Genomic DNA, 13,095 nt, shown 5'->3' on the forward strand with positions numbered 1-13,095 from the left:
ATTAATTGTGAAATTATAAGAGTCTTACGATAGATTAAGTTAAGGTTTCTTTTGGAATTAACGGGTTCTCAATTTACAATAAGTATATTAACCCTGATCAGCGCAATCCCTTGTGAATAAGGACCTGACAATTTAAATATTTATCTAGTGGTTGGCCAAATATGCAATTGAGAATGCAGGTTCACCGTGTTAGCCCGTAATACCAGTTTTGTTAGAAGTGTGATGGGGACCTATAAGCTATTATTAAATCCCTAATATCGTAGAGAGATAACTTTAACAAAATAATTTACTGGACACTTTAATGATTTATAAGTTATATGAGCATTTAAGGTTCGTCTCAGCGATTAATACAAAGAAAAAAACAAGCAGTTTATTATTCAAAGGAATTTACTGTTATAAACTGGCCATATATCTTTCTTAAAGTACATTACAAAATCTTTGTTCAATTTCCTTAGGCAGTGTATCCCCAATAGTGGCGGACAGGGATTACTTTCTTCTTTCTTTCGTGCTCTCCTTTATCTCCCTTTGTCCCCTTTTCTCCCCCTTTCTATCCCCTCTTCTCCCCAATCCTACTCCTTTTCTTCATCCCTTTTCTTTCTTTCTTCCTCCCCCTTTTACCCTGAAGCCCAAAGACAAGGTATTTATTTTACAATTTCTTTCCCTATTAAATAAACATTAAATTACGTCATTAAAATTGATGACTTCAAAAACTCAACAAAATGCATCTATGTATGCATCTGACATTAAAAAGAACGCCACCGTAAAAAATATATTTTAAAAAGGACATTGTTTTGACCAACCTTTCTGCACTTTTGCTTTGTCGAAATTTCGTGCTAATGACTTACTAAAGGTCCGTATAAAACTATATAATCAGTTTTACGAGCATTTATAAATCTGCTTCTAGCAATTATTGTTTTGTAAACTCGTAAACAGTCCTATAACTACAGAGTATAATGTCAAGGATTAGCCTGAATGCGCCAAACAACTTCAAAAGTAAGCGTTATCTGTGATTGGCTGAGTCAACTGTGGGCAGTGTTCAAATATTCAGAACCCTGTGCAATCACACAGACAGAGTTTCCTTTCCCGGCAATAAAACAGTCGTAAAATAATCATAAAACTTGCCACTTGTTAAATTTATTTAATCCTGTGATTTTGTTTTTCCTATGATTTCAATATTTTATTGACGATTACACTTAACTAATCATCCTTTATCAATGTGGGTTTGGCAAATGAAAAAGCTTTTTTTCTAAACCGTTGTTGAATTATCAGAAATGAGCTGTTTTCCCCTAAATATGGCTTCGTGTGAAAAGTACAGATTTTATAACATACAAGTCCTTTATTACTACCTCATAAACTCTAGTCGTAAAAATAAAACTGATCCGGTGGCGGAGACGCCAACACTGACACGTGTCAGTTCCACGTTAACAAGCGCATTGGTGAGCATCAAAAAGCTCAGATTCTAGTTGGGACATACACGTGATTATTATGTTTCCGTTATTATGATTGCATCCGTTTTAAAACCGCTTCTTAAGACAAAATTAATATACATACATCTAGAAGCTAACTTAACTTACACCATATTAATTGATATTTCCGCGGAGTTATGGTAGCCGGTCTTTTGGCGTGGGAGAAAAAAGCCTCTATAAGGGGCTAAAAGCTGTTATCATTGATAGGCTTAAGCAAATATATCCGCCACTGTAAGATCTTCTACAAATAGATGAAATATTTCTACGTTGGGATTAAAACAATTTATCCATGCCTGCAAATAGACAAGGTTGAAAAACAATTTGATTAAAACTACATGTAATCTTTTTAAGACCATTTCATTCTGTTCGACGCACCTAAGGCTCTAATTAATTCATCGTTCATGGTAACAACAAAGTTTTTCTATGATACCAATATTTTCCTTACAAAAAAGTTAAATAACTATGTCAACAGTTCTGACTTTTCTATATTCCGTATGCAGAAAATCACTGAAAGAGAATCCAATGCAGTAGTGAATATTACTTCGCAAAACGATGCGCATTGAATTGTGATAGTCACAAGTCTTACAGGAATGAGATCTTAAAGAATGCTTAGCAGAGGCTAGTCCGAAATATCTGACGTTTTTCAGGGTTTTTTTTCACGATTTTGATATTTAACATGCCAGGAAAACGTAAAATATTAAATCGTAAAAAAAAGCAAAGAAAACGTCAGATATGTCGGACTAAGCAGAGACTATGCTTTCATTAATTCCGCTGATGATGTTTTGGTATGGATGTTGAGACGTAAATATTATACATTCAATCAACATTTTAAATACGTATTCGTCTGTACTCGCTCTTTAGGGAACTTGGCATAAAAAAAGACCCTTGACTAGATTTTTATGCCCTGACGAATGATATATTTATATTTCTATCTAAATTTTAATATCGAATTTTAAAAACTTAAAAGATGCGATGAACGGACAAATTTTAATGCTTAATGCTTTGAATACCAAGTATACCAATGCTTTGACATACCAAGTATCTTTCTATGGCATGGCAATAACTAATTTATCTTTACTTAAACACGATTCGTCGAGAAGAAGGAAGAGAGTTATCTTTGCCTGCCATATTTGTCTCCCCTAGACTATACTCCTCCAGCACCTATGTCAGTCTCAACTTTGATCACGATCCAATGTATTTCGCCTTACGGAGGTTGCCTGAACAGACGTCTCTTTTATTACTATTATGACAGACATGAGCGCGACAAAAATGACTTCTGTATGCCTCTGCCACTTCAGGAAAAAATAGCTACGAAAGACATTCGATATATCGATTGCACTGGTCAATGCTTTACAAAGTCAAACTAGTGGGTATTTTTACAAAAAAAACACATGTCTCCCCTTCTTTACCAACATTAACGAGTGCTAATATATGATCAGGGTCAAAAATAATAATGCAGTGCATCTCAACTCAAATTCTGTGTACAAAATTTCAAGTCTTCATGTCAAACGGATCTCAATTAATGGTCTGGTTGTGTTTTTCTTAATTTTACCTTGAAGAAAGTGGTCAAGGTCAAATATTTTGATGCAGTGAATTTAGTCTCAATGTTGTCTTTCCTTGTTCCAAGTTTGAAATCCTAATGTCAAAAAGTTCCCAAGTTATGACCTGGACTATATTTTCATGTAAAAAATAGACCTTGACTTTATTAATAGGTCAAGGTGAAAAAAATGTTGGCATTCACCCTTCCTCTATACCACCTCTCCATGTTCCAAGTTTAAAGTCTTAATGTCAGGGTTCTCAAGTTATGGTCTAGTCGTGTTTTCTCTATTTGACCTTAAGGAAAGGGGTCAAGGTCAAATTTTGATGCGTTGCATCTTGTAACAATGTCTTCTTTCTATGTTACAAGTTTGAAAGCCTAATATCAAAGGATACTCGAGCTAAGACCTGGACCCTATTTTGATGTAAAAGATTGACCTTGACCTTATAATAATTGGATCAAGGTAAAAAAATGTTGGTGGCATGTATCCCTTCTTCATACCACTTCTGCATGTTCCATTTTTGAAGTATTTATAACAAAGGATTCTTAAGTTATGGTCTAATCAAGTTTTTTCCCTATTTGACCTTGAGGAAGAAAAGGGGTCAAGGTCAAAAGGAGATGGGTGAACATGACGAGCTATAGGCCTATAGTGTGACAAACATGAAGATGAAAAATTAAATTTCAATTATATCAAAATTTTCCTTGATATTTCGTCTAACATTAAAATATACTTTATGTAAAATCTCTATAATTTGCAAAAATCCCTCAAAGATTGAAATTATTTGCCTGTGAAATATTAGACACACACTAAAGCAGGCAAAAAGAGTCATTTTCTCATACTATAATACTATTTTTCGATATGAGTGGGTCTTCGCTCCACCTTTTTGAAAGTTAATCCTCAAAGTTTGCATAAAAATATACATTTTTTGGTTACCAAAAATATGGAGCAATGGCCCACTATACCTTAAAAATATACTTTTATGACATAACATTCGCATCTTTTCGAGAGATACTTGAAGTCCATTAAGTCAAGGGTCATATCACAAACATGATTTAAATGCCATTATTCATCAGGACTTGTGTAGTCTAGTGGTTAGCGTGCAAGTCTCGAAAGAAAATAATACTCACTCAGACAGGATTTTTATTGCTAGGGTTCGAACCCACGAATACCACATTAATTTTTTTAATAAAAGAATAAATTTTGCCGAGAAAATTTTCCTCAGAAAAGTTTTGTTTATCAAAATTTCATAAATTTCAATAATGAGAACTTTACTCTAAACACTAAATTCACAAACTGAACATGATTTTTATATATCTGAAGCTATAGGCTTTCTGCACGCTATGTTCACCCATCTCCTTTTGGTGTGTACAATCTTGTATCAATGTCTTCTTTCTATGTTACAAGTTTGAAGTCGTAATATCAAAGGGCACTCAAGCTACGGCTTGGACTCTATTTTGATGTAAAAGATAGACCTTGACCTTATAAAAATTGAATCAAGGTCAAAAATTTTGAAGGCATGCATCCCTCCTTTATACCATCTCTGCATGTTCGAAGTTTGAAGTTTTAATGTCAAAGGGTTCTCAAGTTATGGTCAGATCGTGTTTTTTTCTCTATTTGACATTGAAGGCAGAAAGGAGTCAAGGTCAAAATTCTAATGCAGTGCATCTTGCCTTGCCTCAATGTCTTCTTCCTATGTTACAAGTTTGAAGTCCTAATATCAAAGGGATCTCAAGTTATGGGCTGAACTCTTTGATGTAAAAGATTGACCTTGACCTTATAAATAGGTCAAGGTTATAAATGTTGGTGGGCTGCACTCCTTCTCAATGTCATCTATCTATGTTCCAATACATTGAAGAAAAGCATGTCAACCTTAGTACAAAGATTTTTTCTATTCATAATGTTTGATGTGCATTTATCAGTTACAAAAGACAACAAATCGTACATCATATATTTCTCAAATTGTTGTGTTGTAGTTACACATACCCAATCTGCAGTTTTGTTCAATGTATTTTTATGAACGATGAAGGATGCCACCGCCTAATAAAACAACAAAATACTGACCATCTTTTTTTTTTGTTAATAGGCTGTAAAACTTAACTGCAATCATCTGTCATCTTAGCGTAATTTGGTTGTTAAGATATTTTGGGGAGAAAATTGAAATAAATTATTATTTTAATATAAGATATCAAATTAAATTTCACAACTTTTTTTTTCCAAGTCAATTTTGAAAATAAAATGCTGACAATCAAGAACTATCGTAATTTGACAGATTCTATCAATTGCAATTAAAAGGTCTTGTCTTTAATTCCACAGCCCAATTCTGAAGAGATGTAGATAAAATCTGCTTAACCAGAGGTGCTCTAAAAGAAATGGACATCCTTCTAACATTCAAATTATTAATTATTCTTTAGCTTGACGGATGCTACTTGACTCTTATCAAAACGTCCATTGCATGTCCAAATGAACACCTTAAACACCTAGGCTTAGACCGTTACTTACATGGAACAAGTGGAATTTCTCTATGTCTTGTACTTGCCAAGTCTTTGAATTCCAATACTCTTGTATTTGTAAGGATTACCCCCCTTTATACAATTCAATATTCTTCTATTTGTAAGGATTATCCCCCTTAAAAAGCTTTTTCGAATATCAATTAATTTAAGTCATAGTGATCTTAACATAGAATTTCACATCATCTACTTAAAATGAATTAACTGACCAAGTTTGATAATTCTAGGTCTAATAGTGTTCCAGTTATGAGCTGGCCAGTATTTTGCTTAGTAGGGTATATAATCCCATTTAAAGGTCACAGTGACCTATTTTTGATGTGCGACATACTTTCTTTCAAAGATATACCAGCTAAAAAAGTTGGTGGATTCTAGGCCTCATAGTATATCAGTTCTGACCCGGACACGAAAAAAACTTACAGACAGACTGATGGACGTGAACTTAATACCATAATACGGCCCGTCTAAAGGCAGGGGTATAAAAATGGTAAAAAAAAAAGAGAGAGGAAGGAAAAGAAAAGAAATATATAATAATGAACCGTCTGTACTACAAGTTTCAGTGTGAAATGCTGGCATCAATGTTTCATATAACATCTATATCTTTTATGAGTACTCGGTATTAGATTCTATTCTGCAATTCATCAAATGACAACAACAGAGCCTTAGGCTTGATAGAATTCATAAAAAAAAAACACTTCTCTTAGCCCTTCTGGCAAATCAATAAACATAATCTTTAATCTTTTTCATTCATAGAACCACGAAATGAAAAAGAAAACCAAACACGTAAAATCGTTAAACGGTCATTCTCACTTTCGATTTATGTTGTTTTTTTTTTTCAGCGAGTTACAGTCTGGCATAATAATAATGTACATGCATACAGATAGTACGATTCAAAACATTTATTCATAGTTCTCATTTCCATTGAAACGGTTTAAACGTTCTTTTAATGCTAAACGTCCTCAATTATGTCATAAAACAAGCAATAAAAACAGCTAATTTGCTTGGCATGGCCTTTCGTCGTTAATTCTTCTAGCTGCCCACTATTACCGGAGTCCCAGACGTTTCTTCTCTTTTTCCTTCTTCCGCACTATTTCAATATTCCTGTCTTTCCATGAACTCTTCCTTAATTTTATTGGACGATTACCCACATATTTTCCTGACAAAATGAAAAATACATATGTGTACAATCACGTTTTATCTATCAAAATATATCTATTACAGTACAAAACAAAAAGTCTCTTAAATATTTATTGTTTGCTTTATGGTACATTGTAATAATTATATGAAATAAATCAGGCAAGAAAAATAAAGCATAAAATACTTGTAAATAATAACCCCCTGTTCAGATAACTTTTTATTGTAATAAGTTATTAGCGAGTCTGAGGTAAAAATGAAATTTAACAAGAGGCTCATGGGCCATAACGCTCATCCAAGTCACAATAACCCTTCTGTTTTTCATCATCAGATACCTTCCCTATATATATATATATATATATATATATATATATATATATATATATATATATATATATATATATATATATATATATATATATATATATATTCCTATGTAAAACTTTGCCCACTGTGACCCCTTCTCGCCCCCGGAGTCATGATTTGAGCAAACAACTTGAATCTACACTACCTGACGATGCTTCCACACGAATATGACAAATCATGGCTTTACTATTCTTGAGAAGATTTTTAAAGATTTTTTCCTATATTTTCCTATGTAGCACTTTGATCGCTCGTTGTGCTCCTATCCAACCCTGGGGTATTATAATTTGAACGCACTTGAATCTATGTTTCCATATAAGTATGACAAATTATGACTTTGCTGTTTTGGAGAAGAAGATTTTTAGAGTTTCCTTTACATTCCAATGTAAAACCTTGATTGCCCATTGTGGCCTCACCCTACCCATTTTTACTTTATGTCAGAAAGCTTTCACATACGTTTCATCCTAAAAATTCTTTTCTGGCCCGGTGGTTTCTAAGAAGATATTTTAATACCCCACCCAATTATCACCATTTCTTAATCACTTCCCCTTGGGAAAAAAACTTAAGCCCCTTTACCCAAGGATACTTTGTGCCAAGTTTGGTTGAAATGACCAAGTGGTTCTGGGGAAGAGATGAGAATATGAAAAGTTTACAACGACGACGACGGTCACCGGAGAAAGATGATGGGCGAACAAGGCGTGCGAAATGTCTATAGTGCGACAAACATGACAAACACTATAACACTATTTTTCGATATGAGCGGGTCTTCGCTCCATTTTATTGAAAGTTTATCCTCAAAGTTTGCATAAAAATATACATTTTTAGGTTAACAAAAACATGGAGCAAACATGAAGCAAAGACCCACTATACCTTAAAAATACACTTTTTATGACACAACATCCGCATCTTTCTGTAAATACTTGAAGTCCATTTAGTAAATCGTCATATCACAAACATGATTTAAATGCCACTATTCATCAGGAGCTATGTAGCATAGTGGTTAGCGCGTGAGTCTCTAACGAAAGTGATACTCAGGATTTTTATTGCTAGGTTCGAACCCCACGAATACCACATGTTTTAATAATAACAGAATAATTTTTCACGAGAAATTTTCCTCAGAAAAGTTTTGTTACGCCCCGCCATGAATATGGCCGGGGCATATAGTGTTTGTCATGTCCGTCTTCCGTCCTTCCGTCTGTCTTTCCGTCGCGCTTTGCGTTTAGATCTGTTCAAAGCTCAGTTTCAAAAAAATATCCAAGATATTTTTATGAAACTTCATATGCTGATAGATATTGATGAGAGCTATGCAACTGCATCAACATTTTTTACCTTGACCTTTCCTTTGACCTTGACCTCACTTTTCTTAAATTAGTGTTTAGCTCAGTTTTAAGATACCATTCAAGATAGTGTAATCAAACTTCATATGTTGATACACACTGATGTAAGCTATTCAACTGCATCAACATTTTTTGACCTTGACCTTAGCTTCATTTATTTTAAATTAGTGTTTAGCTCAGTTTTAAATAAACCATTCAAAATATTTTTATCAAACTTTAGGTTGCTGATACGTATTTGTGAGAACTATTCAACTGCATCAAAAACGTTTGACCTTGAACTTTCCTGTGACTTTGACCTCACTTTTCTTAAATTCGCATTTTGCTTAATTCTAAAGAAACCATTTAAGATATATTTATGTAAGCTTATGCACTTAAACATAATTTGGTGAGAATTTATCACTTATATCCAACTTTTTTAGATTTCAATTTCAATTTTAAAGAAACTATTCAAAATATTCTCATCAAATTTCATACACTTATACAAATTTTCATGTTGCATTACTAATATACCCGCGGCGGGGCATTCATGTCCTATGGACATATTTCTAGTTTATCATAATTTCATAAATTTCAATAATTTTAACTATACTCTAAATACTAAATTTACAAATTGAATATGATTTTTACATATCTGAAGCTATAGGCATTCTGCACGCCTTCTTCACCCATCTCCTTTTGATCAGAAAAGCTCACTTGAGCGAGCTAAAAATAAACATAACTTACTGTTTTTAAAGAAATTTTCCCCTTTTGCAATGCATCCTTTTTTAATATTATCACTAAATTTATTTTCTTTTGCTATCTTTCAGTTTTAGTTCTTGCCAGGTTCATTATATATTTTTTTTTTTATTTTGCTTTTGTTTGTTGATTGGATTCTTATGCATAGTAAATTCAATCAGTCTTTCGACTTTGATGGGGGTCAGCATTTCAGACCTAGTTACTATAAATCTTGAAATAAAAATCTTAATGGCGTAAACTCGCCCAACTATTATTAAAAAACTGCAAATATATGATTATCAAATGTCTTTATGATGATTATAATATACCAGATTTCGTCATATCTGTCTTTCCGTGGGTTTTGTGTACTGAACATGATATCGTCAAACATATATACTCGTATATATATATATATTCATACGTTTTAGAAACATAGGTAATCAAAAATTAAGTTCAACTCGACGGAAAATATCTAAAAGTAAGGCAAAATCTCGCACCAAACGATATTTCTGGTAATGTGCATCTGTAGACACAACATCAATGTAAGTTTCATCTGGATAGGACAACGTTACTTGGTAAAAACTTAACTATTTAATCAACCCCAGAATGTAGTCCAAATTCAGCATCCAAAACAAGTCTGTTTGTGTATATTCCTACATGCAAGTTCGGACACCATAGGGCTTACAGTTACTTGATAATTCTCAAAAATCAAAAAACTTTTCACATATGAAAATAACATGTTTATATAGGTCAGTCCAGCACCCGAATCTCATAGTGCACATCCTTAGATGCATCATCCACGCAATTTTGGTTGCTACTTGGAAAATAAATTTCAACCTGGTCATTTTTCTGAAAAATGTTGAGTTACTTGGAAATAAATCAGCTCCACAGATTTGAAATTAATATTTTCTAAAAGTTTTAGTATAATATCATGTTTTTTAAAAATGTTGCCATAGCATTTCACACCAAAATATAATGAAAAAGTTTTTAAAAACATTCATTTATCTGGAAATGATTTAAACTACGATTTTTAGGACGCCATACCCTTGTACGTTCACAAAAACTTTATCCATATTACTGAAGAAAACTAGAAATTCTGTTGCGTATAAATGAAAAGTATTAAAATTATAATCCAGTAAATTCAGAGCAGAAATGTTTACAAAAACAGATGTTTGACGTAATGTTATGAAGAATGTCGTTGTCATTGAATTCTAAAAATATTCATGCAATTCCAATTCATTAGACTGAAGTTATCTTTTAATACAAATAGAATTTTAAAATTGTAAACAATGCATATGTGCCAAAGCCACTTTAACCATGGACACAGACGCCGAGAATATAGCATAGGTTCCCCTGACTTCGTCGAGGTGACCTAAAAATATTCATATGCTTAAAAAAAAGATGAGCTGTTGAGGATTTTTGAAAGACACCAGTTCTCTTCATCAATGAAGCTTACACAAAAGCATATGTTACGATTGTCTTTCAAATTAACACAACAAGCTTACGAAACATAAAGATATGAGACTGTTTTGTAAGTTTATGCTCTTTGTTCATTATATATATATATATATATATATATATATATATATATATATATATATATATATATATATTTGCCTCTAATGTGGGGTCGAATACCTTTTATTCCTATTACATATGACTTTCATCACAACAAAATCAAGCATAAACTTAATTACTTTGAGCAGTCATTAATATATATTTACACTAGCGATGCTGGGAGGCATTCCTTGGAAGATGTGAAACAATTAACGTTTTCATTTCTTCATTAAAGAAGTTCAAACAATCTACATAAACTTTACGCACTGAAGTGTTGGTAAAATGCCATGAATCTTTGAAGAAATTTTATGATCAGAATAAATGTTATGAAACTGATAGACGGCCAGACCCTCCCACAACTAGTCCAACATAACCCTTAGCTTAAATAGGATCGTTGGAGGGTTCACACACTTTGTTGAGTTAGCTACAATCGCATGTAAGTGCAATATCAGACCTTACTACACCCTAGACACCAGGCTCAATGAGCAATAAATCGTGCTCACACTGTCCTCTATTTTATTGCAGCAAATTTCCAGGAGTCGTTATCAACACGCACCAAGATCATAACACAATGGAATTCCCCTTCACACCTTTTCTGTGATTGTTTAGCACCTGTTTATCCCACGTAAGTACAGCAATTATGTCCAATGCGTCCGGGAATTTATAATATTGTAACAAAAAATGCTCACTTTAAATCACTTTCTTTCCTCGCACAAAATCTTAGTTTCGTGCTTATCTCATCAATTTTCACTCCAGATGATGCTTTTGAACAAAGTAAATTCAATTATGAATGGTGCATGGTAGGAAAGCAGCATGGTTTCATGAAAAGAACTGAAAGACAGAGTATTAAGAAAATACATGCAAGTTAATCGTACTTCTTTTTCTCAATGACTCTAGACTCATTGGCAGTGTTAAAATGTGCCATCTTTAATATTTTTTAAAAATAAAACCTGTTTAAATCTTTTAATAATTTTATGCGTTACACTATAAATATTCTACAAAGTAAATAGCAGTTGATGTTGTCAATGTTCACTATATAATGAAGCTTCCACCATTTCCGGTCATTTGGTTCCTGAGAAGACGATTTTTAAATTGCCCCACACTATTTTCGCTGTTCCTTCATTACCTCTATTTGTAAAGAGCTTGCTCCTCATTCGAACAAATATGAAACACTTTAACTTAAAGATACTAAACTTAGCTTTAAGACACTAAGGAAAAGTTTGGTTAGGACTACCAATGATTCCGAAGATGTCGAAAACATGAATAGTTTACACACAACAGACGACGCAAGACGATGAACGAAATTAATAGCAATACATGGTCATTTGTGTTCGAACAGAAAACTTGGAATTTTTGAGAGAAAATGCTTAATTAAATTCATAATAAATTTGTTTAATGGTAAATTTCCATCTAGTACCGCTTTTGTGAAAGTCCCTGTATATTGTGTATTTGCAGTCGTGAAAATACTTCACAGACCCTCTATCAATATTGTGAAATCCATGGCCCCCGAGTAAGGGGCTCTAGAGTTAAGTGGGGCTCTGTTGAATATATAGGTGTAAGTAGATGCATTTATCTCTGTTATAACATGTTATTCAAAATATGAATTATCATTGTTTCACGAATCCCAAAATTGAACTTGTTTACAAAAGCTCAAATAAATAAGGCAACATTCATTCATGGAGGACGGAGGATAGAACACAATATAAACATGGTATATTGGTGTTAACTTGTAAATAAACAGTTAATCCAGTTACTTCTGGCAGCCATATATATATATATATATATATAGAGAGAGAGAGAGAGAGAGAGAGAGAGAGAGTTTCCTATGGATATATTACTCCATCCCCATCCACGAATATATAAACTGTATCGCAGAACTAAGTTGTATTTTTTCTTCATAGTCTTATGTAATGAACAGTGATTTTGATGCGGTTACTAACCTAATTTCATTTTTCACTCAAATCATGACATCACCAGCAAAATGTGAAGAGCGAAAGGTATACCTATGTTATTGACCTATTGCGCCCACGATCGAGATAAAAAGGATTAACCAAAAAATAGGTTAAAACTAGAGGTACTGTGAGCATTGACCTCACAAAATGATACCCCGCCTCCCATATGATTATAATGGCAAAGTCCAGTTTTTGCTCTGGGAAAGCCCAAATATCTGTCCGTTAAAAATATGAACTAGTAGGTGCACAATGGCATTACGTAATAAAGATTCTATGAAAGTGTCTTTAAAGATGGGTGAACACGGCGAGCGCAATGCCTATAGTGCAACAAACATTGAAAGTGAAAAATTAAATTTCAATAATAACAAAATTTTCTTTGCTATTTAATCTAAAATTAAAGTAAAATCTCCACAATTTGCAAAAATCTCACGAAGATTGAAATTATTTGCCTATTATTTATCTTTTGGACTTTTGTGACTTTCACTTACTCGTGTTGAGTGCTTGATCAAGAAACATCAACTACTTATTTA

General features: G+C 33.1%; 1 protein-coding gene across 1 annotated transcript in view; it reads right to left on the reverse strand.

Annotated features, from left to right (window-relative positions):
* Positions 1-6,392: 6,392 nt before the first annotated feature.
* LOC133197138 (RNA-binding protein 42-like) overlaps positions 6,393-13,095 on the reverse strand; it is a 45,103-nt gene continuing 38,400 nt past the window's right edge. The window contains exon 9 of the mRNA XM_061333002.1: positions 6,393-6,664. Coding sequence (XP_061188986.1) covers positions 6,552-6,664 — 113 coding nt within the window. The 3' untranslated portion in view covers positions 6,393-6,551. The remainder of the gene's footprint in view (positions 6,665-13,095) is intronic.

Source organism: Saccostrea echinata, unplaced genomic scaffold (genome assembly GCF_033153115.1).
Source record: "Saccostrea echinata isolate AGI-Se365-2 ecotype Australia unplaced genomic scaffold, CSIRO_AGI_Sech_v1 ptg000030l, whole genome shotgun sequence".
Taxonomy (NCBI): Eukaryota; Metazoa; Mollusca; class Bivalvia; order Ostreida; family Ostreidae; genus Saccostrea; species Saccostrea echinata.